The sequence below is a fragment of the Thalassophryne amazonica genome, chromosome 16 (assembly GCF_902500255.1).
Source record: "Thalassophryne amazonica chromosome 16, fThaAma1.1, whole genome shotgun sequence".
NCBI classification, from domain to species: domain Eukaryota; kingdom Metazoa; phylum Chordata; class Actinopteri; order Batrachoidiformes; family Batrachoididae; genus Thalassophryne; species Thalassophryne amazonica.
In genome coordinates this window covers 72,053,609-72,081,106 of record NC_047118.1, presented here as the reverse complement: position 1 = coordinate 72,081,106, position 27,498 = coordinate 72,053,609, and the positions used below count along the sequence as shown (strand labels likewise).

The 27,498-nt window shown below is 44.5% G+C and overlaps 1 protein-coding gene across 1 annotated transcript in view; it reads left to right on the top strand.

Annotated features, from left to right (window-relative positions):
• The window catches only part of LOC117528116 (calpain-15-like), a 71,811-nt gene that overhangs the window by 40,940 nt on the left and 3,373 nt on the right, over positions 1-27,498 (top strand). Inside the window, exons 11-12 of the mRNA XM_034190676.1 lie at positions 561-722; positions 6,246-6,460. Of these exons, the coding sequence (XP_034046567.1) occupies positions 561-722; positions 6,246-6,460 (377 nt within the window). The remainder of the gene's footprint in view (positions 1-560; positions 723-6,245; positions 6,461-27,498) is intronic.

Here is a 27,498-nt window from a genome sequence, read left to right as displayed (position 1 = left end):
CATTTCTTTTTCGTGTGTAAAGAAAATGGAAAAAAGAGATAACAAAGAAAAATTTGAGGCCAGTCACCACTACAGTTTGTGCAACTTGTGCTTGAACCAGGAACCACTTCTCCATAAAATTTCATTGTAATACATGAACCTGTTTTTAAATCCAGGTACAGTTACTGTTCCCAGTGCTATCTAATATTTTATATATAAAAGTCAAATGTATGTATGTAGTCCCAGACACACACAATACATCAGAAGTTTGTTTCCGGTGACAAGACCATCTTTTTGGTTGTCTCCTGAAATGTGGTTGTGGAATGTTTGTGACTTGACAATTTATTTGCTTCTTGAATGTTTTGTGAAAAACCTTTAAAAAAAATCCACATTTGATTTTTGGACATTATAAATATGACTGTAAACAAATGGATTGTTGCAAATTTTTGAGACTTTTGCAAAGATGATACTTTATCGTTATACAGTGAATGTGGAAATGGTGACAGTAAAGTGCAGGTGTTCTACATCATATGTGACATGTACATGTTCACAGCTGTCTGCTTGATGTTTGGTTTTGGCAGGTTCTTTGACTCAGTGGACATCTGTAAGATTCACTCAGACTGGCAGGAGGTTAGGATTGCCGGAGTTTTTCCCAGAGGAGCCGACGTTCCGGTCACAGTGGTGTCGGTCACAGTGCTGGAGAGAACGGCGGTGGAACTCGCCGTATTCCAGCAGGGCAGCAGGTTTGACACACCCACAAATTTAACAAGGAAATTGACAGATGCTGGAAATATTTCACAGTTTGGAACAAAATAGGTTTTTTGTTGGGCTATCTTATAACCTACCATCCCTGGTTCTCAAGACCAGGCACCTAAGTGGCTCTACTCTACTCTTTTCTACTCTCCTATTTTACTCTTCCTTTTTAAATATTTAGATATACCTTTGTATACTGGCATAGTTCCACCTTAGAATTGGAATATAACATATAAGATATACCTTACTGAATTTTCATGTGTCCTTGAAATAATGCATAATGCTGAAAAAACACATTTTGGCAGACATTTTGAATCTTAAACCCATGAATGAATTTAGTTTAGAACACAAATGAGTTTGCTGTGACCTGCAGTGGTTTTCCCATTGAATCTCTGTGATATTTAAGCTGTTTATGTTGTTTAAAGGTGTTTTAGGGAAAAAAAAAAAAAAAACTATTTTGGCGTCCATCTTGGTCGTAGCTACCCTAGTAATGGCAACTTTCTGGCTTTAAGAAACACTATAAGAAATCAAGAAAATAAGATTGTGGCAGTCAGTAATGGTTACTTTTTTAGACCAAGCAGAGGAAAAAAATATGGAATCACTCAATTCTGAGGAAAAAATTATGGAATCACCCTGTAAATTTTCATCCCCAAAACTAACACCTGCATCATATCAGATCTGCTCGTTAGTCTGCATCTAAATAGGAGTGATCACACCTTGGAGAGCTGTTGCACCAAGTGGACTGACATGAATCATGGCTCCAACACGAGAGATGTCAATTGAAACAAAGGAGAGGATTATCAAACTCTTAAAAGAGAGTAAATCATCACGCAATGTTGCAAAAGATGTTGGTTGTTCACAGTCAGCTGTGTCTAAACTCTGGACCAAATACAAACAACATGGGAAGGTTGTTAAAGGCAAACATACTGGTAGACCAAGGAAGACATCAAAGCGTCAAGACAGAAAACTTAAAGCAATATGTCTCAAAAATCGAAAAATGTACAACAAAACAAATGAGGAACGAATGGGAGGAAACTGGAGTCAACGTCTGTGACCGAACTGTAAGAAACCGCCTAAAGGAAATGGGATTTACATACAGAAAAGCTAAACGAAAGGCATCATTAACACCTAAACAGAAAAAAACAAGGTTACAATGGGCTAAGGAAAAGCAATTGTGGACTGTGGATGACTGGATGAAAGTCATATTCAGTGATGAATCTCAAATCAGCATTGGGCAAGGTGATGATGCTGGAACTTTTGTTTGGTGCCATTCCAATGAGATTTATAAAGATGACTGCCTGAAGAGAACATGTAAATTTCCACAGTCATTGATGATATGGGGCTGCACGTCAGGTAAAGGCACTGGGGAGATGGCTGTCATTACATCATCAATAAATGCACAAGTTTATGTTGATATTTTGGACAATTGAAAGGATGTTTGGGGATGATGAAATCATTTTTCAAGATGATAATGCGTCTTGCCATAGAGCAAAAACTGCAAAAACATTCCTTGCAAAAAGACACATAGGGTCAATGTCATGGCATAGGGTCAATGTCAACGAGCAGATCTGATTTGATGCAGGTGTTAATTTGGGGGATGAAAATTTACAGGGTGATTCCATAATTTTTTCCTCAGAATTGAGTGATTCCATATTTTTTTTTCCTCTGCTTGGTCTAAAAAAGTAACCGTTACTGACTGCCACAATCTTTTTTCTTGAGTCAGAGCTCTATTGAGCTGAGTATTCCATTAACTTTAACTAGTAATGACTTCATGACTTTCTTTGCTAACAAAATTTTAACTATTAGAGAAAAAATTACTCATAACCATCCCAAAGACGTATCGTTATCTTTGGCTGCTTTCAGTGATGCCGGTATTTGGTTAGACTCTTTCTCTCCGATTGTTCTGTCTGAGTTATTTTCATTAGTTACTTCATCCAAACCATCAACATGTTTATTAGACCCCATTCCTACCAGGCTGCTCAAGGAAGCCCTACCATTATTTAATGCTTCGATCTTAAATATGATCAATCTATCTTTGTTAGTTGGCTATGTACCACAGGCTTTTAAGGTGGCAGTAATTAAACCATTACTTAAAAAGCCATCACTTGACCCAGCTATCTTAGCTAATTATAGGCCAATCTCCAACCTTCCTTTTCTCTCAAAAATTCTTGAAAGGGTAGTTGTAAAACAGCTAACTGATCATCTGCAGAGGAATGGTCTATTTGAAGAGTTTCAGTCAGGTTTTAGAATTCATCATAGTACAGAAACAGCATTAGTGAAGGTTACAAATGATCTTCTTATGGCCTCGGACAGTGGACTCATCTCTGTGCTTGTTCTGTTAGACCTCAGTGCTGCTTTTGATACTGTTGACCATAAAATTTTATTACAGAGATTAGAGCATGCCATAGGTATTAAAGGCACTGCGCTGCGGTGGTTTGAATCATATTTGTCTAATAGATTACAATTTGTTCATGTAAATGGGGAATCTTCTTCACAGACTAAAGTTAATTATGGAGTTCCACAAGGTTCTGTGCTAGGACCAATTTTATTCACTTTATACATGCTTCCCTTAGGCAGTATTATTAGACGGTATTGCTTAAATTTTTATTGTTACGCAGATGATACCCAGCTTTATCTATCCATGAAGCCAGAGGACACACACCAATTAGCTAAACTGCAGGATTGTACTTGGCCCCACAAATCTTAGAAACATGGTGTCTAACCAGATCCTTACTCTGGATGGCATTACCCTGACCTCTAGTAATACTGTGAGAAATCTTGGAGTCATTTTTGATCAGGATATGTCATTCAAAGCGCATATTAAACAAATATGTAGGACTGCTTTTTTGCATTTACGCAATATCTCTAAAATCAGAAAGGTCTTGTCTCAGAGTGATGCTGAAAAACTAATTCATGCATTTATTTCCTCTAGGCTGGACTATTGTAATTCATTATTATCAGGTTGTCCTAAAAGTTCCCTAAAAAGCCTTCAGTTAATTCAAAATGCTGCAGCTAGAGTACTGACGGGGACTAGAAGGAGAGAGCATATCTCACCCATATTGGCCTCTCTTCATTGGCTTCCTGTTAATTCTAGAATAGAATTTAAAATTCTTCTTCTTACTTATAAGGTTTTGAATAATCAGGTCCCATCTTATCTTAGGGACCTCGTAGTACCATATTACCCCAATAGAGCGCTTCACTCTCAGACTGCAGGCTTACTTGTAGTTCCTAGGGTTTGTAAGAGTAGAATGGGAGACAGAGCCTTCAGCTTTCAGGCTCCTCTCCTGTGGAACCAGCTCCCAATTCAGATCAGGGAGACAGACACCCTCTCTACTTTTAAGATTAGGCTTAAAACTTTCCTTTTTGCTAAAGCTTATAGTTAGGGCTGGATCAGTGACCCTGAACCATCCCTTAGTTATGCTGCTATAGACGTAGACTGCTGGGGGGTTCCCATGATGCACTGTTTCTTTCTCTTTTTGCTCTGTATGCACCACTCTGCATTTAATCATTAGTGATCGATCTCTGCTCCCCTCCACAGCATGTCTTTTTCCTGGTTCTCTCCCTCAGCCCCAACCAGTCCCAGCAGAAGACTGCCCCTCCCTGAGCCTGGTTCTGCTGGAGGTTTCTTCCTGTTAAAAGGGAGTTTTTCCTTCCCACTGTAGCCAAGTGCTTGCTCACAGGGGATCGTTTTGACCGTTGGGGTTTTACATAATTATTGTATGGCCTTGCCTTACAATATAAAGCGCCTTGGGGCAACTGTTTGTTGTGATTTGGCGCTATATAAAAAAATTGATTGATTGATTGATTGATTGATCATGATGCTTGCACCACCATGCTTCACTGTCTTCACTGTGAACTGTGGCTTGAATTCAGAGTTTGGGGGGGTTGTCTCACAAGCTGTCTGCGGCCCTTGGACCCAAAAAAGAACAATTTTACTCTCATCAGTCCACAAAATATTCCTTCATTTCTCTTTAGGCCAGTTGATGTGTTCTTTGGCAAATTGTAACCTTTTCTGCACGTCTTTTATTTAACAGAGGGACTTTGCGGGGATTCTTGCAATTCTGAATTAGCTTCACACAGGCGTCTTCTAACTGTCACAGCACTTACAGGTAACTCCAGAATGTCTTTGATCACCCCCTTTTCTACTTTTTTTTTTACTAATAGCCCAATTTCATAGCCTTAAGAGTGTGCATATCATGAATGCTTAGTCTTGTTGGCTTTGTGAGAATCTACTGAATCTACTGGTACCTTGTTTCCCATGTAACAATAAGAAATATACTCAAAACCTGGATTAATCTTTTTAGTCACATAGCACTACTATTATTCTGAACACTACTGTATGTGCAAAACCATGTCAGAATAGTATCTTTGTTTCTGCAAGTTTGTATTTTTAGCAGCATTGACATGTTTACAACACCTGTTTCTTGTTTGTCACATTCGGAATTTTCTGGGGCTGCATTTGCCCAGATTTGAAACCAAAAATAGTTGCCTCTAGGGAGTTGTGTCTACACATAAGTATCAATGGACCATATGCAAACTTACTAAATTCTGAAAGTTAGAAAAGGAAATCAGAAAAGCTATCTGGGACCTCAGAAGGCCCATCTGCAATTATTGCTTGATCTCCAAAATCAGTCTATGCAAGCGAAATGATGTTCAGTATGAGTGTTGTCATTAGTGCCACTTCGAAAATTAAATTCATGATAAGTAATTTATCCTAAACTTATGATCTTGAATCTTGAGAAAAAAAAAATACGGTATGCGATAGTTAATAATTATTAAGAGCCTGTTCTTTCATATTTCTGAATACATTTTACCACATTGCAGTTATTTTTTTTAATGAAAACTCAACCTATCATTCTTTTTGAGTTCTACACATGTGGTGATACCTTATTTACACCAGGATGTTAATAAAATCAATGCTGGTCATTCTCAGAATAAAGTACTTATATCCACAGTTTAAAATTGTATAAGTCAAATGGTGTCCACTTTATGGTCTTCTCAAAACATTAAAATTACTGTTCTGGATGCTCAGAATGCATCTGAGCTTATCTCAAAACCGCTGACTTTTGAGGGCCTAAAACCGCCCCCAGACCTCCGGCCTATGGGCTTTGGCCCTGCGGGTCTCGCACTTTGTCCTCCCCAATTTCTAGTTCTAAATTGCGCCGTTGTTGGGTACATATCACAGGATAATCGCTACAGCAGTTTGGACGGGTTTAGTCATGGTGATGCTCCAACAATCACAGTCATCCAAGATCATGGATGGTTCAAGGAATTCTGGAGTCCTGAGGCTAAAGGGACCTGTAGCGGCGGAGAGCTACGTGATTTATCCCGTTCACAAAGTGCTGTTTTGAACAGACAGGTGGATGAGCAGTGCAGGCAATAACAATGCTCCTCAGGTCTCAGCAGAGAAGAGAAAAATGTTGAAAAATGTTGCACCAAACACAATCAAATTTGCCTTGTTAAAATAAAGTAAAAGCAAGTGGTGTAAAATATTCTTTCTCTTTTATTCTCAGGCGATGGGAGACGGTGGAAAGCCACCTGTTGGACTTGTGTGTGTTGGTGTTTCGGGTTGCATTTGACGGTGTGGGGACTCTGACTTTGGGTCGTCTGCTGGCACACAGCAGGCGCTCGGTGAGGAGGTTTGTGGGCTGTGATGTCATGCTGGAACCAGGGGAATATGCTGTGCTCTGCTGTGCTTTTAACCACTGGAGTAATGCTGGCATGAAAGGTAGTTTTTCTTTCTCAAATGTGTGATTTCAAGTTCTCATGCATGGTGCAGAAACAATGCCAAAATTATAAAAAAAACAAAAAACAAAAAAAAAACACATTTTATTAGTCTTAAACTGGGTTTTTATTTCAGGATTTGAGACAAAAGAAGAGTAATCATTGTTCTTGTATGCAGAGTATTCCCTAGGTGGGTTTCCATCATTTCCAATTTCTGCAACCACTAATGCTCCATCTCCACTTTTATGCTCAAAAAATATTTTGCACATGAGCCTTTTGGGTGTCAAAATATTTAAAGCAACTGTACTTCTTTTTGGTCTTCAAAAAGTTTCTGCTCTCATCCAAGTATCTCCAAGAAGTTTAAAAACTGAAGTCACTTGGATGAGTGGCAATAAAGGTCTTCAAGATCAAAAAGAAGTCCAGTTACTGTAGCATAGGGTGCCCAACGTGTGGCCTGTGAGCTGTACGAGGTCTATTAGAAAAGTATCCGACCTTATTATTTTTTTCAAAAACCATATGGATTTGAATCACGTGTGATTGCATCAGACAAGCTTGAACCTTTGTGCGCATGCGTGAGTTTTTCCGCATCTGTCGGTTGCGTCATTCGCCTGTGAGCAGGCTTTGAGTGAGGAGTGGTCCACACCCTCGGCGGATTTTCATTTGGGCTTTGGGATTCATTTGGGCTTTTTTTCCATCAGAATTTTTTCAGAAACTTAGAGACTGGCAGCTGGAAACCATTAGAAAAATGTATCTGGCTTTTGGTGAAAATGTTACGGGCTTGGTAGAGAATAAGGAGTGTTACTGTCGCTTTAAGGACGGCCCCCAGCGGCTGTGGGGTGCGCCGGACGGTGATCACCTGGGAATTCGGGACTTGGCGGCTCCAGTATTCACCAGGTTCGGTGGCGGCGGAAATCGTGTGGTTCCGGCTCTTCTCAGGACAGACGTCTTCTATCCTCGAGCCTGCCCACATGTCACCTTTGTGGATTGACTGTAATTATATTCTGAGATTGTCTGTATTTCGTTGTGCACATTTCACATTAAATTACTTTTTGGCTCATCTATTGACCGTTCATTTGCGCCCCCTGTTGTGGGTCCGTGTCACTACACTTTCACAACAGGATATCTCGGCCAGCGTCATGGACTCCGAGGGGCGTCACCCGGCTGTTGAACGACCAATGGGAGAGCAGGGAGCGCAGGCGTCTGCAGGAGGCGTGATTGGTGAGCTGCAGCACATTCTCACCGCCTTTACGGCTCGGTTGGATCAAATGACCGAGCAAAACATCCTCCTGAACTGCAGGCTGGAGGCTCTCTCCTGCGCAGGTGGCGGCGAGCGCTCAGGGCACTGCTGCAGCTCCTCCTCCTGCCGACCCTGTGCAGGATATGAACGTTCCAGTGGTGGTTCAACAACCCCTCCCACCATCCCCTGAAGCATACATAAGCCCTCCTGAGCCGTACGGAGGTTGTGTGGAGACGTGCGCGGACTTTCTCATGCAGTGTTCGCTCGTCTTTGCACAACGTCCCGTCATGTCCGCGTCAGATGCTAGTAAAATAGCTTATGTGATTGCTCTGCTTCGGGGTAAGGCACGCGCCTGGGCTACGGCGCTCTGGGAACAGAACTCACGGTTGTTATCAGCATACACTGGGTTTGTGGGGGAGTTCAGTGTTTGATCACCCTAACAGAGGAGAGACCGCTTCAACAATGCTGCTGTCAATGCGACAGGGGCGCCGGTGTGCAGCCGAATATGCAGTCGACTTCCGCATAGCGGCTGCGAGGTCCGGCTGGAATGACGTTGCGCTCCACGCCACCTTCATAAACGGACTGTTGTTGGTCCTGAAGGAGCATCTGGTAGCTAAGGAGGAACCGCGGGATTTAGATGGGCTTATCGATCTTGTTATACGGTTAGACAATCGGTTGGAGGAACGCCGTCGGGAGCGAGGCGAAGGACGTGGCCGTCCCTCTCCCTTCCGGGTTCGAAAAGGGGCCGCCCTCCCCACGCTCCACAGCCGCAGCGCTCTGTGGGGCAACAGCTCCCCCTGCTGACGTTGTTAGGGAAACGCACAGGGCCAAAATGAGGAGGCTGATCTGCGGGGAGTGTTTTCCCTGCAGCTCAAAGGAAAACACACAGAAAAACTGCCCCAAACGGCCACAACAACAACCGCCCTCAGAGACTGGGCTAAGGGGGGGTCAAAACATTCACGTGAGACACACACAGATTGCCACACGACTCCCAGTTACAATCCTGAGCAGGGATTTAACCCTTCAAGCCCCAGCACTGGTGGACATGGGGTCAGAAGGGAATTTGCTAGACAGCAGATGGGCAAGGGAGGTAGGGCTCCCTCTGGTGGCGCTTCCTTCGCCATTGCAGGTGCGGGCACTAGATGGCACCCTCCTCCCTTTAATCACACACAAGACACAACCAGTAACTCTGGTGGTGTCTGGAAACCATCGGGAGGAGATTGAGTTTTTTGTAACTCCTTCTACCTCCCGCGTGATTTTGGGCTTCCCATGGATGTTGAAGCACAATCCCCGGATTGATTGGCCGTCTGGGGTGGTGGTTCAGTGGAGCGAAACCTGCCATCGGGTGTGTTTAGGATCCTCGGTTTCTCCCGGTTTACAGGCTAAGGAGGAGGTCAAAGTCCCTCCCAATCTGACGGCAGTGCCGGTTGAGTACCACGATCTTGCTGACGTCTTCAGCAAGGATCTGGCACTCACCCTTCCCCCGCACCGTCCGTACGATTGTGCCATTGATTTGTTTCCAGGCGCTGAGTTCCCGTCCAGCAGGCTGTACAACCTCTCACGACCTGAGGGCGAATCAATGGAGACCTACATCCGGGACATATTAGCTGCCGGGCTGATCCGGAACTCCACCTCCCCGATGGGGGCAGGTTTCTTTTTTGTGGGCAAGAAAGATGGCGGACTCCGTCCATGCATTGATTACAGGGGGCTGAATGAGATTACGGTTCGCAACCGATACCCGTTGCCATTGTTGGATTCCGTGTTCACCCCCCTGCATGGAGCCAAAATCTTTACTAAGCTGGATCTTAGAAATGCGTATCACCTGGTTTGGATCCGGAAGGGAGACGAATGGAAGACGGCATTTAACACCCCGTTAGGTCACTTTGAGTACCTGGTCATGCCGTTCAGCCTCACCAACGCCCCCGCGACGTTCCAAGCCTTGGTTAACGACGTCTTGCGGGACTTCCTGCACCGATTCGTCTTCGTATATCTGGACGATATTCTCATCTTTTCTCCGGATCCTGAGACCCATGTCCAGCATGTACGTCAGGTCCTGCAGCAGTTATTAGAGAACCGACTGTTTGTGAAGGGCGAGAAGTGCGAGTTTCACCGCACGTCTTTGTCCTTCCTGGGGTTTATCATCTCCTCTAACTCCATCGCCCCTGATCCGGCCAAGGTTGTGGCGGTGAGAGATTGGCCCCAACCAACAAGCCGTAGGAAGCTGCAACAGTTCCTCGGCTTCGCTAATTTCTATATGAGGTTCATTAAGGGCTACAGTCAGGTAGTTAGCCCCCTGACAGCCCTGACCTCTCCAAAAGTCCCCTTCACCTGGTCGGATCGGTGCGAAGCAGCGTTCAAGGAGTTGAAACGACGGTTCTCTACTGCGCCAGTTTAGGTGCAGCCCGACCCTAGCCGCCAGTTCGTGGTTGAAGTGGATGCCTCTGACTCAGGGATAGGAGCCGTGCTATCCCAGAGCAGAGAGACCGATAAGGTTCTTCACCCGTGTGCCTACTTTTCTCGCAGGTTGACCCCAGCTGAACGGAACTATGACGTCGGCAATCGAGAACTCCTTGCGGTGAAAGAGGCTCTTGAGGAGTGGAGACACCTGTTGGAGGGAGCGTCTGTGCCATTCACGGTTTTCACTGACCATCGGAACCTGGAGTATATCAGGACCGCCAAGCGGCTGAACCCCAGGCAAGCCCGCTGGTCACTGTTCTTCGGACGTTTTGACTTCCGGATCACCTATCGCCCCGGGACCCAGAACCAGAGATCGGATGCCTTGTCCCGGGTACACGAAGACGAAGTCAAAATGGTGCTGTCGGATCCACCGGTGCCCATCATTCCGGAGTCCACTATTGTGGCCACCCTCACCTGGGATGTGGAGAAGACCGTCCGGGAGGCCCTGGCACGGAGCCCGGACCCCGGAACCGGTCCGAAGAATCGTCTATACGTCCCACCAGAGGCCAGAGCTGCAGTCTTGGACTTCTGTCACGGTTCCAAGCTCTCCTGTCATCCAGGGGTGCGAAGGACCGTGGCAGTTGTACGGCAGCGCTTCTGGTGGGCGTCTATGGAGGCCGACGTCCGGGAGTACTTCCAGGCCTGCACCACCTGTGCCAGGGGCAAGGCAGACCACAAGAGGTCCCAAGGGCTTCTCCAGCCACTTCCTGTGCCTCATCGCCCCTGGTCCCATATCGGCCTGGATTTCGTCACGGGCCTCCCGCTGTCCCAGGGCAACACCACCATCTTCATGATAGTGGACCGATTCTCCAAGGCGGCCCACTTTGTGGCCCTCCCGAAGCTCCCAACAGCCCAGGAGACAGCAGACCTCCTGGTCCACCACGTCGTCCGTCTGCATGGGATACCCACCAACATCGTCTCTGATCGTGGTCCCCAGTTCTCCTCACACGTCTGGAGGAGCTTCTGCCGGGAACTGGGGGCCACTGTGAGCCTCTCGTCTGGGTATCACCCGCAGACCAATGGACAGGCAGAACGGGCCAATCAGGAATTGGAGCAAGCCCTGCGCTGCGTAACGTCCGCACACCCGACGGCCTGGAGTGAACATCTGGCCTGGATCGAGTATGCACATAACAGCCAGGTGTCCTCTGCCACCGGCCTCTCCCCGTTTGAGGTGTGTTTGGGGTATCAGCCCCCATTGTTTCCCGTGGTGGAGGGAGAAGTCGGTGTGCCCTCGGTCCAGGCCCAGCTGCGGAAGTGCCATCGGGTGTGGCGCTCCACCCATTCTGCCTTGTTGAAGGCCCGGACGAGGGCGAAGACCCATGCGGACCGCCGGCGATCCCCGGCCCCTGCTTACCAGCGCGGGCAGGAGGTGTGGCTGTCCACGAAGGACATCCCCCTCCAAGTGGACTCCCCTAAGTTGAAGGGCCGTTACATTGGACCGTTCAAGATCCTCAAAATCCTCAGTCCTGCCGCAGTGAAGCTCCGACTCCCAGCTTCACTGCGGATCCACCCGGTTTTTCATGTGTCCAGAATCAAGCCTCACCACACCTCACCCCTCTGTGCTCCCGGTCCGGCGCCGCCTCCTGCCCGGATCATTGACGGGGAGCCGGCTTGGACAGTGCGCCGGCTCCTGGACGTCCGTCGAATGGGCCGGGGGTTCCAGTATTTGGTGGACTGGGAGGGGTATGGACCCGAAGAACGCTCCTCGGTGAAGAGGAGCTTCATCCTGGATCCGGTCCTCCTGGCCGATTTCTACCGTCGACACCCGGACAAGCCTGGTCGGGCGCCAGGAGGTGCCCGTTGAGGGGGGGGTCCTGTTGTGTGGGCCGCCAGTGTGATAGGTTAGAAGGGTAGCACGCCTTTAAACACTATGTTCAGGACAGCACCAATAAATAGTGGTTAGCTCTCTGCCAATAAATAATGATAACTCATAAGGTGATGTTATATTAAAAATAGTAGGGAATAGAAATAGTTAAAAATAGGAAAGTTCTTAAAATGTTAAAAGGGTTTGCAATAAATATACATTTACATAAAAGCCTTCAGGACAATATAAATACAGTTAAGAGTTGGTTAAAAGTATGTAAAGTATGTTATTCTTTATTTTTTCTAAATGTTTTGTAATTCTATTCAAAGGAATTGTGACCGCATTTTCGGAAATCGTCTAGTAATCCTGGGGGATCCTTTATTTTTACAACTTGTAATGTCTTCCCACACCACTGGAGTGATTTCGCGGGGTTTCTCCTCATTGCAATAAACCTCTGCGTGGGAGAAACAACCCGAAATAACTCTCGTGATTATTTCCCTCATATTTTCAGGTAAACGTCTCCAGTGTTCTGAACATGTTGTGTGCATAGTTAGGGTATTTTTCTGTTTGTATTGCATGCTGGAGTGAAGTTAAAGAAATGTTTTCATGTATATTTTAAGGGTTTAAAATATGTTTTTCTGCACGCAAACTTATCGTGAGTCTGCCATTTTGTGTTGGGGAAAGGACAAGGAAATGATGATTGGTCATGCTGCATTGCAATAAACCTCTGCGTGGGAGAAACAACCCGAAATAACTCTCGTGATTATTTCCCTCATATTTTCAGAGGTACTGCAGCATATTACCCCATATTCTGGGTACAACATTTGGAGGCACCGCTGGGATTGCTGCTTAGATGTCCGATGTCCACAGCCTGTACATCGTAGTCTGAGCCTGCTAAATCCCCCACATCACCCAGGCAGCCTACAGTGAGGAAGGTGTTGCGGTTAAGGAGAGCTGGCAGCTGTGCTCCAGTCCACGCATCCTGAGGCCGACCAGAGATCACCAGGAGCTGCACGGATCCCACAGCTTGGTCTCCCCTGTACCTGCAAAAGTTCCTCCTGTCTACTGCCAAAATGTCACTGCTGGAACAGCAACAAGAACAAATCGTGCATGGAGTGCACACTTTGCCTAAAGAACAGTTAGTGTCCATCTGTGAGTTTCTTGGTATAGCAGGGAAAATAAAGGCTGACACAAAAACACGCCTGTCCCTGCTGACGCACATCCAGATGCATATTGAAAGAGAAGAAATGAAAGAATTGGAGGATGAAGGGATGTCTGAACTATTGTTGCCATCCCTGCCATCCCCCTATTACCCCATCCCCGTAGAGACGGTGCCTGCTCCCAGACCACCAATAACTAGCAAAAATCTATTTAAGCATAAAAATTCAAAAAGAAAAAATAATATAGCACCTTCAATTGCACCACAGACTAAAACAGTTAAATGTGGTCTATTAAACATTAGGTCTCTTTCTTCTAAGTCCCTGTTGGTAAAATGATATAATAATTGATCAACGTATTGATTTATTCTGCCTAACAGAAACTGGTTACAGCAGGATGAATATGTTAGTTTAAATGAGTCAACACCCCCGAGTCACACTAACTGTCAGAATGCTCGTAGCACGGGCCGGGGCGGAGGATTAGCAGCAATCTTCATTCCAGCTTATTAATTAATCAAAAACCTAGACAGAGCTTTAATTCATTTGAAAGCTTGTCTCTTAGTCTTGTCCATCCAAATTGGAAGTCCCAAAAAACAGTTTTATTTGTATTATCTATCGTCCACCTGGTCGTTACTGTGAGTTTCTCTGTGAATTTTCAGACCTTTTGTCTGACTTAGTGCTTAGCTCAGATAAGATAATTATAGTGGGCGATTTTAACATCCACACAGATGCTGAGAATGACAGCCTCAACACTGCATTAATCTATTATTAGACTCTATCGGCTTTGCTCAAAAAGTAAATGAGTCCACCCCACCACTTTAATCATATTTTAGATCTTGTTCTGACTTATGGTATGGAAATAGAAGAACTTAACAGTATTCCCTGAAAACTCCCTTTTGTCTGATCATTTTTTAATAACATTACATTTACCCTGATGGACTACCCTGCAGTGGGGAATAAGTTTCATTACACTAGAAGTCTTTCAGAACAGCGCCTTGTAACTAGGTTTAAGGATATGATTCCTTCTTTATGTTCTCTAATGTCATATACCAACACAGAGCAGAGTAGCTACCTAAACTCTGTAAGGAGTTAGAGTATCTTGTCAATAGTTTTACATCCTCATTGAAGACAACTTTGGATGCTGTAGCTCCTCTGAAAAAGAGAGCTTTAAATCAGAGTGTCTGACTCGTGGTATAACTCACAAACTCGTAGCTTAAAGCTGATAACCCGTAAGTGGAGAGGAAATGGCGTCTCACTAATTTAGAAGATCTTCACTTAGCCTGGAAAAAGAGTTTGTTGCTCTATAAGAAAGCCCTTCGTGAAGCTAGGACATCTTTCTACTCATCACTAATTGAAGAAAATAAGAACAACCCCAGTTTCTTTTCAGCACTGTAGCCAGGCTGAAAAGAGTCAGAGCTCTATTGAGCTGAGTATTCCATTAACTTTAACTAGTAATGACTTCATGACTTTCTTTGCTAACAAAATTTTGACAATTAGAGAAAAAATTACTCATAACCATCCCAAAGATGTATCGTTATCTTTGGCTGCTTTCAGTGATGCCGGTATTTGGTTAGACTCTTTCTCTCCGATTGTTCTGTCTGAGTTATTTTCATTAGTTACTTCATCCAAACCATCAACATGCTATTAGACCCCATTCCTGCCAGGCTGCTCAAGGAAGTCCTACCATTATTTAATGCTTCAATCTTAAATATGATCAATCTATCTTTGTTAGTTGGTTATGTACCACAGGCCTTTAAGGTGGCAGTAATTAAACCATTACTTAAAAAGCCATCACTTGACCCAGCTATCTTAGCTAATTATAGGCCAATCTCCAACCTTCCTTTTCTCTCAAAGATTCTTGAGAGGGTAGTTGTAAAACAGCTAACTGATCACCTGCAGAGGAATGGTCTATTGAAGAGTTTCAGTCAGGTTTTAGAATTCATCATAGTACAGAAACAGCATTAGTGAAGGTTACAAATGATCTTCTTCTGGCTTCGGACAGTGGACTATCTCTGTGCTTGTTCTGTTGGACCTCAGTGCTGCTTTTGATACTGTTGACCATAAAATTTTATACAGAGATTAGAGCATGTCATAGGTATTAAAGGCATTGCGCTGCGGTGGTTTGAATCATATTTGTCTAATAGATTACAGTTTGTTCATGTAAATGGGGAATCTTCTTCACAGACTAAAGTTAATTATGGAGTTCCACAAGGTTCCTGTGCTAGGACCAATTTTATTCACTTTATAATGCTTCCCTTGGGCAGTATTATTAGACGGTATTGCTTAAATTTTCATTGTTACGCAGATGATACCCAGGCTTTATCTATCCATGAAGCCAGAGGATACGCACCCAATTAGCTAAACTGCAGGATTGTCTTACAGACATAAAGACATGGATGACCTCTAATTCCTGCTTTTAACTCAGATAAAACTGAAGTATTGTACTTGGCCCCACAAATCTTAGAAGCATGGTGTCTAAACCAGATCGTTACTCTGGATGGCATTCCCTGATCTCTAGTAATACTGTGAGAAATCTTGGAGTCATTTTTGATCAGGATATGTCATTCAAAGCGCATATTAAACAAATATGTAGGACTGCCTTTTTGCATTTACGCAATATCTCTAAAATCAGAAAGGTCTCAGAGTGATGCTGAAAAACTAATTCATGCATTTATTCCTCTAGGCTGGACTATTGTAATTCATTATTATCAGGTTGTCCTAAAAGTTCCCTAAAAAGCCTCAGTTGGTTCAGAATGCTGCAAGCTAGAGTACTGACGGGGACTAGCAGGAGAGAGCATATCTCACCCGTGTTGGCCCTCACCTTCATTGGCTTCCTGTAATGCTAGAATAGAATTTAAAATTCTTCTTCTTACTTATAAGGTTTTGAATAATCAGGTCCCATCTATTCTTAGGGACCTCGTAGTACCATATTACCCCCATTAGAGCGCTTCGCTCTCAGACTGCGGGCTTACTTGGTAGTTCCTAGGGTTTGTAAGAATAGAATGGGAGGCAGAGCCTTCAGCTTTCAGGCTCCTCTCCGTGGAACCAGCTCCCAATTCAGATCAGGGAGACAGATACCCTCTCTACTTTAAGATTAGGCTTAAAACTTTCCTTTTCGCTAAGGCTTTATAGTTAGGGCTGGATCGGGTGACCCTGGACCATCCCTTGGTTATGTTGCTTTAGACGTAGACTGTGTTTCATAATTATTGTATGGCCTTGCCTTGCAATGTGGAGCGCCTTGGGGCAACTGTTTGTTGTGATTTGGCGCTATACAAGAAAAAAGTTGATTGATTGATTGATTGTCACTGAAGAATAACATTGCTGAAATAATAAGTGTTGAAAATGACTTACCTGGAGAAAATGTAAATGAAAGAGGAGATTCAGGGCGAACAGACCAGCCAACTACTACTCCACGGGTAGCAGAGACAGTTAATACAGTGAGAAGCGCAGTGGCTAATATTCAGTCCCAAACAAGTAACCGCCCTGTGAGTAGTGTGCCCAGTCAGCAGCAACCAGGCGCCTATTGGCACAAAGATTTCAAAATATCAGGCCAAATAGGAGAGCCAGGCCAGAAGGATAAACTGACATTTTCCAGTCTTGCCCATCAGATCGAAAATGGACTGAGCAGAGGTTACTCAGAATTTGACATTGTAGATGCTGTCATCAGGGCTATCTTGCCAGGTCTACAACTACGCAGCTACCTGGAGGGGAAGGCCCAGCTCACTTTGCCAACTCTACGCTGCATTCTTCACTCTCATTTCCAGGAGAAGAGTGCCACTGAACTCTACAAACAACTCGTTTCAGAGGTACAGAACCCCAAAGAGACTGCCCAGAATTTCCTGATGAGGGTCCTCGATTTAAAGCAGAAAGTCTTATTTGCATCACAGGAGTCAGAGTCAGGTCTTAAGTATGACCCAGCACTAGTGCAGCGTATGTGCTTGCACACCATACTGACAGGCCTTCAGAGTGACAGTGTCAGGATAGACATGCAGCCACTGCTCTTAGACAATGATACTCCCGATGAGCTCCTGCTAGAAAGATTAAACATAGCTTGTGCTAATGAAGCAGAGAGGAAGCACAAGAAAGGGTGTTTAGCCTCACAGTCAGCCACTAGTGTGAGCGCAGTTCAGTCAGAAGATGCCGGGCCTGTCAAAAATTCAGTAAAGGAAGTTAAAGCTAAAATCCCTCCTGAACTAGTCACAGAACTAGCAGATCTAAAGACAGACGTAGCCTCCCTGAAAGGTCTCAGTGCAGAGATAGCGCAAATTAAAGAGACACTACAACAGCCAGTGTCTAGTGCTCAGTTGTACGTTCAGCCGCCAGTTATGCAGTACGACCGGGACCCGCAGCAGTTTCACTTCTATCAGGGCCCCCGCCAAAAACCACCACCCTCTCAGTATTCACCACAGCACTACCAAGGTCACCCAGCTCGTCCAGAAAGGAGGTGCCACGCCTGCCAGCAGTCCGTAACTAATGAGCGCTGCACCCACTGCTTCTTCTGTGGGAGCGAGGAACACTTCCAAGCTGGATGCAAAAACAGAGGCACAAAATCACCTCGAGAGAGACATTTAAACGGGCAACGGTTACCACTGAGGGACGAGTGTTAACCATCGCTGACAGCAACAGGTCCCAACAATGTGCCCACTGCAAACAAGAAGATCCAGACATGAACTTGAGACGGTGTTCAGCGTGTAAAAAGACATTCTATTGTTCTAAAGCATGTCAGAAGCAAAACTGGATTGAACATAAGAGACAATGTAACAAGTTAAAGATAAACAATGAAAATGAGATGGTCCACATCCCACTGCCACCAGTCCAGGTGAACACCCCTCACAAGGTCACATCTCTGGTGGGCAGACAGTGTTTGGTCGAGTGTCTCCTGGATGGCCACAGACTTCAGGCCTTGTGGGACTCAGGCTCACAAGTGTCAATCATTGACGAGAGATGGAAAGAGGACTACTTGCCACACCTAAAGCTGAGAGATGTTGCCGAGATGATGGACTCCACTGAACTGAGCCTCACTGCAGCCAATGGGACCAACATGCCATACCTCGGGTGGATCGAGACTACATTCCAACTTGTTTCTGGGGCAGAACCACCTGAGGAAATGATCATTCCCATGTTGGTAATGAAAGGTTGTTACCTGTCAAACCCCATTATAGGTTACAATGTCATTGAATGCATCTTGAAAAGGACTGAAAGAGCTAAAGCATTCAGTACAGTGAGAAAAGCATTCCCCAGCCTCAAAAGGAACAAGGTGAAAGCTTTCATTCAGGCTGTCAGTGCGAATACAGCAGATGAGTTTCAAGTGAAAACAAAAAAAGACTGTATTACTGTTCCTAAACAAAGGCATATCCAAGTGGAATGCCGTGTAGCAGCACAGCCATTTAAACAAGACATGACTATGCTATTTGAGCCAGATTTAAACCCTCAGTGGCCAGACAATCTTGAGTTCTTCGACACTCTGGTCAGAGTTAAAAAGGGCACTTTACCTGTCATAACTGTGGATGTCTCTAACCCCACTGACCACGACATTGTTCTGGTAGGTCGTACCTTAGTTGGAACGGTACAGACTATAACGGCTGTTTTACCTGCCCAGATGTTTGAAAAAGCCACTGTAGCTACAATTAATCCCACCAGCACACAGCCCTCATCTCGCTCTAATGAGAAGTGGGATCCTCCTGTAGATCTTGGCCACCTCAGTGAAGAACAGAGGGTCATAGTTAAGCAGATGCTCAGAGAAGAATGTGACTCTTTTTCTATAACAGACAATGACATAGGCTGCATTGAAAACTTGCAAATGACTATTTCACTCAAGGACAATGAGCCTGTCAAACGCACATATCTGTCAGTACCACGCCCCCTCTATCAGGAGATGAAAAGTTACCTGCATGACCTAATCGCACAAGGCTGGGTCAGGAAGTCAAACTCCTCATACTCCTCACCAGTCGTATGCGTTAGAAAGAAGGATGGCACTTTGAGACTGTGTATAGATTATAGAGACTTGAATAGAAAAACCCATCCAGATCGCCAGCCCATCCCACGTGTCCAGGACATTATGGACAGTTTAGGTGGTAACTCCTGGTTCTCACTATTAGATCAGGGAAAAGCATACCACCAGGGGTTCATGTCAGAGGAAAGCCGCCCACTCACTGCTTTTGTGACCCCCTGGGGATTGTATGAGTGGGTACGCATCCCCTTTGGACTCATGAATGCCCCTGCAGCATTTCAACGCTGTATGGAGGAGTGCTTGGAGGGACTTCGCGACAACATATGCATCCCCTACCTGGACGACACACTGGTCTACAGCAAAACTTTCAGAAGTCATGTGGAGGATGTGAGAAAAGTGCTCAGCGGCTACTAAGAGACTTTGGGTATTAAACTTAAGTCAGTAGTGTGACATTTTAAACTGAAGTGCGCTACTTGGGTAGGATAGTGTCAGCAGAGGGCAGCAAAGTTGATCCTGCTGATTTTGAAGCTGTAAGAGCACTCAAGGACATTAACCGCAAACTGTTGGTCAGCTCAGAAAGATGTTAGGCCTTCTATCATACTACAGGCAATACATAAGGACTTTTCCAGAAAGCAAACTGTCTATATGAACTGTTAAAGCAGGACAAGGACAACGAAATTTGACCACGAGAGTCACAAAGCAAAAGAAGACGAGTCCCGTTGTGCCCTCATCCACACAAATAATGTGGACTGACAAACACCAAAGTGCACTCGAGGAACTAATTGACTGTCTGATGAACCCACCAGTGCTCGGCTTTCCAGATTTCACCCAGCCATTTATTGTACACACTGACGCCTCACACGAGGGACTCGGTGCAGTGCTGTACCAAAGACAAAATGATAAGCTGCGAGTTATTGCTTATGGCTCGCGCACATTAACAGCAGCTGAGAAAAACTACCACTTTCATGCAGGCAAGCTCGAGTTTTTAGCTTTAAAGTGGGCGATCACAGACAAATTTCGAGACTACTTATATTATGCCCCGTCATTCACTGTGTTTAGTGATAACAACCCATTAACTTATATTTTGTCCACTGCCAAACTGAATGCAACAACATCAAGATGGGTCGCAGAGCTCGCTGACTTTCATTTCACTATTAAGTACAAACCAGGAAAAGAAAATGGTGATGCTGATGCTTTGTCGAGAATGCCCCTTGATGTAGAGACTCTAATGAAAGACTGTTCTGAGGAACTCCCTCCTGACTCTATTGCAGCTGCTATCCAGGCCATAGAGGCACAAAAGGAGACCCCTGCCACATGGTCAATGTTGGCCACAGCTTTGTCAGTCACAGCACAAGGTGTGTCAGCCGAAGCATCACTCACACCCATCCCAAAAGAACAGCTAAGCCAAGCACAAAAGACTGATCCTGTTATTGGCCCTGTATTACAGAGCAAAATGTCAGACTCAAAGCCACTGACCAGAGAGCTAAGAACTTGCAGTCCAAAAACAAAATGCTTATTCAGAGAATGGGACAAGCTAGTGCTAGATAGTGATGGCATTTTGTACAGAACCACTTCTGTCCGCAAACAGCTGGTACTGCCAGAACACTTTAAGAAAACAGTGCTTGACGAACTGCACAATAAAATGGGCCATCAAGGTGTCGACCGCACCGTGTCTTTAGTACGTGACCGCTTCTTTTGGCCTTACATGCAGACAGACATCGAACATTATGTGACCCGTGTGTGTTCCTGTGTCAAACAGAAAAAACCCAGTCGCGATTCAAGAGCCCCTTTGACCAACATTGTAACAACACAGCCTTTTGAACTTGTGTGTATAGACTTTCTTCATCTTGACAAATGCAAAGGTGGTTTTGAATATATTTTAGTGATTGTTGATCACTTCACACGCTTTGCACAAGCCTATGCCACTACTTCAAAGTCAGGGAAAACTGCTGCAAACCTCATCTTCAATGACTACGCCCTGAGGTTTGGTTTTCGTTGTCGCATTCACCATGACCAAGGCGGTGAATTTGAAAATCAGTTATTCACTCAACTTAAGAAACTCAATGGCATGGCCGGCTCAAGAACAACACCCTATCACCCAATGGGGAATGGTCAAGTCGAACGCATGAACAGGACGTTGTTACAGATGCTTAAGACACTCACTGAAACAGAAAAGTCAAACTGGAAGGACTCTATCAACAAGCTGGTGTACTCCTACAACTGTAGTCGTTGTGATGTGACTGCTTACTCTCCATTTTATCTACTGTTCGGGCGCTCACCCAGATTGCCAGTAGATATGCTCTTGGACTATATTCAGACCCTGGTTTTAGTAACCACCAAAGACTATGTTGAAAAATGGAGAAAGGGCATGGATGAAGCATATACCATTGCAAATGAGACTGCCAAGGAAAACAGCTGACAAGAGCAAAAGACATTATGACACGAAAGTAAGGAGGTTTTGTGGTTACAGCCTGGAGAGAGAGTCTTGGTCAAAAACCTGACTCCTAGGGGAGGCCCAGGGAAACTCAGAGACTATTGGGAGGACACTATTTATACGGTAGACAGACAAATGGGGCCTGACCTCCCAATCTATGAAGTGAGACCAGGTCTATGGTTATAAACACAGACAATAGACTGCTTATTGACTCCTTAGTCTTCAGATCTGATCTGTGGTGAAGTGATGGTTAGAGCTCACAGATATGGTTTGCTTTCAAGTTAATGGACTAACGGGTAAATATAGAATGTTGATAGTTTTGACATGTAGAAGTAAATGTTTTTGATTATAATGTCGGGACGACATTTTTTCAAGTGGAGGAGAGTGTGATAGGTTAGAAGGGTAGCACGCCTTTAAACACTATGTTCAGGACAGCACTAATAAATAGTGGTTAGCTCTCTGCCAATAAATAATGATAACTCATAAGGTGATGTCCTATTAAAAATAGTAGGGAATAGAAATAGTTAAAAATAGGAAAGTTCTTAAAATGTTAAAAGGGTTTGTAATAAATATACATTTACATAAAAGCCTTCAGGACAATATAAATACAGTTAAGAGTTGGTTAAAAGTATGTAAAGTATGTTATTATTTATTTTTTCTAAATGTTTTGTAATTCTATTCAAAGGAATTGTGACCGCATTTTCGGAAATCGTCTAGTAATCCTGGGGGATCCTTTATTTTTACAACTTGTAATGTCTTCCCACACCACTGGAGTGATTTCGCGGGGTTTCTCCTCATTGCAATAAACCTCTGCGTGGGAGAAACAACCCGAAATAACTTGTGATTATTTCCCTCATATTTTCAGGTAAACGTCTCCCAGTGTTCTGAACATGTTGTGTGCATAGTTAGGGTATTTTTCTGTTTGTATTGCATGCTGGAGTGAAGTTAAAGAAATGTTTTCATGTATATTTTAAGGGTTTAAAATACGTTTTTCTGCACGCGAACTTATCGTGAGTCTGCCATTTTGTGTTGGGGAAAGGACAAGGAAATGATGATTTGGTCATGCTGCATTGCAATAAACTCTGCGTGGGAGAAAACAACCTGAAATAACTCTCGTGATTATTTCCCTCATATTTTCCAGAGGTACTGCAGCATATTACCCCATATTCTGGGGTACAACACCAGAAGAGGAGGTACTGCTGGCCCACCACCAAAGGGCGCCCTGCCTGAAGTGCGGGCTTCGGGCACGAAGAGGGCGCTGCCGCACGGGACACAGCCGGGAGTGACCAGCTGTCACTCATTAATTCCTGACAGCTGTCACTCATCTTCATACTCGCACTCCATAAAACCCAGACGTCATCTCCACCTCATCGCCGAGATATCGTACTTCAGTGGAGGTATATCCTCAGCCATTTGTGTTACTTATAAGCTGTATATTGTGAGTGTTTGCAGGGAGTACCGGTCCCTCTTCCTGTGGAGGCTGAGTGAGTGCAGGACGGCACTCTTTTCCTCTGGGGATCACTGTAAAATTCATCAGCGTATTGAGTGAGAGGTGGAGGTGGCATTCCCACCATTGTTGTTACTGGGTGTGCACACACCTACACTTGACTGTCTTTGTTCTCGCCAGCAGTACCAGATCCGACAGTCGGGGACGGTGATCACCTGGGAATTCGGGACTTGGCGGCTCCAGTATTCACCAGGTTCGGTGGCGGCGGAAATCGTGTGGTTCCGGCTCTTCTTAGGACAGACGTCTTCTATCCTCGAGCCTGCCCACACGTCAACCTTTGTGGATTGACTGTAATTATATTCTGAGATTGTCTGTATTTCGTTGTGCACATTTCAAAACATTAAATTGTTACTTTTTGGCTCATCTATTGACCGTTCATTTGCGCCCCCTGTTGTGGGTCCGTGTCACTACACTTTCACAACACTCTTTCCATGACAAAAACTCCTGTAACAGTGGAATGTGCCGTTCATTTCCAAACTGGACGCTGTGCTTTATCCGGGACGTCGTCTGACTAGCACAGGAATTGTGAAAAGACGTGGACATCAGCACTTTTTTGGCACATTGAGACAGATGTGCGGAGGAATTCTGCACGTCGCGGTGGTGCCGCATGCCGCAAAGCAATGCCGTGATGAAGCCTCACGGGACATGTTCTGGCATGTCCAAGCACATCCACAATTTCTCGGATAATCACTCGATGGAAAAACCACCGACAGCTGTCTGAACGCCATCTCAAAGCCGTCCTGTGAGACCAAAACGGAGGTGGTTTTGTTTCGCTCCAGTAGCGAATCCATCGTGATGCGTGAAGCCTCCACTCGGCTTTCCATGACAAAATCTCTTGTTAAAAGTGAAATCTGATGGAAAATGGTTGATGTCCAGCTCTTGTGATAACCAGAGAAAGTGCACACGATGGTCACGGATCCAGACAGCCATCTGTTTAGAAATGAAATGGTCGCTCAGCCTGTCGATGGTGGCTTCGGAGCGCGGCGCGCCCCACAGCCGCTGGGGGCCATTCTTAAAGCGACAGTAACACTCCTTATTCTCTACCAAGCCCGTAACATTTTCACCAAAAGCCAGATAAATTTTTCTAATGGTTTCCAGCTGCCTGTCTCTAACAGTTTCTGAAAAAATCTAATGGAAAAAAGCCCAAATCATTCTGCCACTTCCTGACAATGAAAATCCGCCGAGGGGGCTGGACCACTCCTCACTCAAAGCCTGCTCACAGGCGAATGACGCAACCGACAGGCGTGGAAAAACTCACGCATGCGTACAAGGGTTCAAGCTTGTCTGACGCAATCACACGTGATTCAAATCCATATGGTTTTTGAAAAAAATAATAAGGTCAGATACTTTTCTAACAGACCTCGTATGTGTGTGCGTCACCCAACAGCAACATTTATTTTCATCTTGTGGCCATCCAGCCACGTTAATTCATGACGCTTTAATGAAAGAATGTGGGCACTTCTGGGGTCGAGCAAACCTTTAGACATCTTCAACTTGGACAAATGAGAATCTTCATTGTCAGTTATTATAAATGTTTATATCTCGTAGGTTTGGATTTTCCACACTTTCACTCTTTAAATCATGTGCTACAAATTGGAGCAGCTACTTCAATAACCTACTGTTGCTCAGTTGCTGCTGGACAAACACACAAATGTATGTGATTATAGTGGGGGGTTGAATGGGAAATGGACTGCATTAGTATAGCGCTTTTCCATGTGAATCAGAAACTCAAAGCACTTTGCAATGATGCTTCACATTCACCCATTCACACTCACACACAGATGTCACAGTGCTGCCATGAAAGACACTCACTACACACCAGGAGCAACTTGGGGATTAAGGATCTTGCCTAAGGGCCCTTAGTGATTGGCTGGTCTGGCTGGGGCTTGAACCAAGGTTGCTCAGGTAAAATATGGGGAGGGTCTTGCACAAATAAAGGATGATTGATGAACACTACTGCATGTAATATTACAAGATCTCCAGTGGGTAAATACCTTTGTTGCCTTTGTCACACCCAAACAAGTCTCACACACACACACACCCCCCACCCTCCACACCATCACCTGATCACTGATCTCAGGGATGAGAATTCTCAGTGGATTTCTGACTTTTTCTGGATTTCTGGACCATTTCTGAGATCAGCGTAAATCCGCTGAGAAAAAGTGTGTATGTGGGGGGTAGCGGGGACAGCCGTGCTTGTTAAACCTTTTCCTCATGCACGGAACTGCTTTGAAGAAACTGCAAGCTAAAATATGCAATGTCATTGGTTACTTTTTCTTCAGCTAACTTTCAGCCAATCAGAATCTCTGTAATATCTAAAGTCACTGAAAGTACCCGGATGTGGACATCTTGAGTTTCTGCAAGTTTGCTCTGTCGAAGTGCATCTGTAACATGGCCAAAATTACAGAGAGAGACGACAAAGACCATGTTAAAGACATCGATAGTGCTGTAAAAAAAAAAAAAGTTTTAAGTGGACATGTTTGGAGCAAGAGGTGGACGTGAACGGGACAAAAGCGGGACTGTGACAGTTTAAGTTGTTTATGGATATCAGTTTACGGATCAATTACTGCAGCGAATCTTAATCGCAAACCTGATCACCACAAAAATGATTATTTATTTATTTTTATTTTGGCGGGGGGTGGGGGAAGGGTCACTACAGCTTGAGAAAGTCATCCAAGCAGCTCTCGCTTGTGGTGTCAAGCGCCTGGCCCAGCTGGGTGTGCCCCGCTCCAGGGACAGTGCCAGGGGAGGAGTTTGACTGGGACGGTCCACCTGTCAAACTCACAGAGGACAGAAACCTCCCCCTCCATATGATCCATATGAGCCATCTTCTGAGCTGAAAAATATATTGACCTGAAGGAGCAGACGGCGGAGAAACGGAAGTGTAGGGACAGTCAAGACCCACATCCACAAAATAGCCAACAAAGCCAACCTCGGCCTCCTCTGGAGGTCCTTTGACTATGTGAACGACAGGATGTTCATCGCCTTATACAAGACCATGATTCGCCTTCACCTCGAATACGCTGCATTCATATGGTCTCCCTACATGTGGGGCCTCACTGAAGAGTTAGAAAAAGTGCAGCGAAGGGCCACAAAATGAGTCCCATTCCTAAAAAAAAAAACCTGTCATACGAAGAATGACTGAAAAGGCTAAAGCGACCCACCCTCATCTACCATCCATCAGCTGAGAGGTGATCTCTTCACAGTGTATAAATTCCTCACTGAAGACTCCCCTGTAACCCCACCTAGTCTCCAACTGGCCTCCCCGGATATTGCCACAAGAGGATACAATAAGAATTGAACCCGAAACCACTGCAGAACAGAGCGCCACAGGGATACTTTCTCGAATAGAACAGCAGTCTGGTGGAATTCTCTACCCGCAACCATCATCAATAGCAGTAGCATAAACAGCTTTAAGAACAACCTCGACACCCATTTCAAGACCCAGCAAATCATGTTTAACTTTAGAGCAATAGATAACCCAACCTCCCCCACGCAAACAGTATACTAAGTAATCCTGATTAACTCAGACTGAGCGGCTCCTTAAAGGCTGGAGACCAAGCCTATACTCAGCCGTAGACAATGGTAAATGGTATACAGATTTTCATCAAAATTTGTTTCCATGTTCTGTTTATTTTGTCATATAAAACCGATAGCGTAAAAATATAGATAGATATCTTAGTGGTTTATTTTGACACAAAACACTTTTTCTGAAAACCTGACCCTGTGGAGAAAAAAAAACAAACAAACCCTTCTTCTTTTGTGGTGTATAACAGCAGCTGGCCTCCTTATTGTTGCATTGCTGCCACCTGCTACATCGGTATTTAAAAAGCCAACATCTCCTTGACCTTATGGCTAAAATACCTCCCACAGAAACTTCTTTTGGGCCTTACAATTGATTTCTTTCAGTTTTTACTCTTTAATAGATAAACCATTTACACATGAAAAGATATATTTTATCTGCATGCTGAAATTGTCCTGCATCAGTTTAATTTCATGGACTGTGGTACAGATGGTGCACAGGATGTGCACTTTTTACTAATACTATGCTATATTCACCTGTGGGGTTTTCCTGCTGACTGACATAAGTAAACTCACATGGTGTTATTTGGGAATTTATTGTGGGGCAATAATTTGTAAGCATACATTTTACATGTAAATATTAATAAAATACTGTTTTATACCACACATGTTGTTTTGATAAGTTTTAATCTCTTTGAAGGATTTACACATACTTGCATGAAGTTCCAGTATATTTCAGAGCTCATTGCATGTTAAGGAAATACACTTAAAGAATAGTTTTGACAAGTTCAGTGATATCTGTCAAATGCTATGGCATTTATAATAAGTACATGTGCTATAGCACTAGGCAGGTATCACTGAAGAAGGTCTACATAGACAGATTCTTTTATTACAGTCAGGTTTCCACATACCCCAACATACATAAAAATATAAAATGGAAATTCGTGAAATTAGGTCTGTCTAGTGGCCTCTAA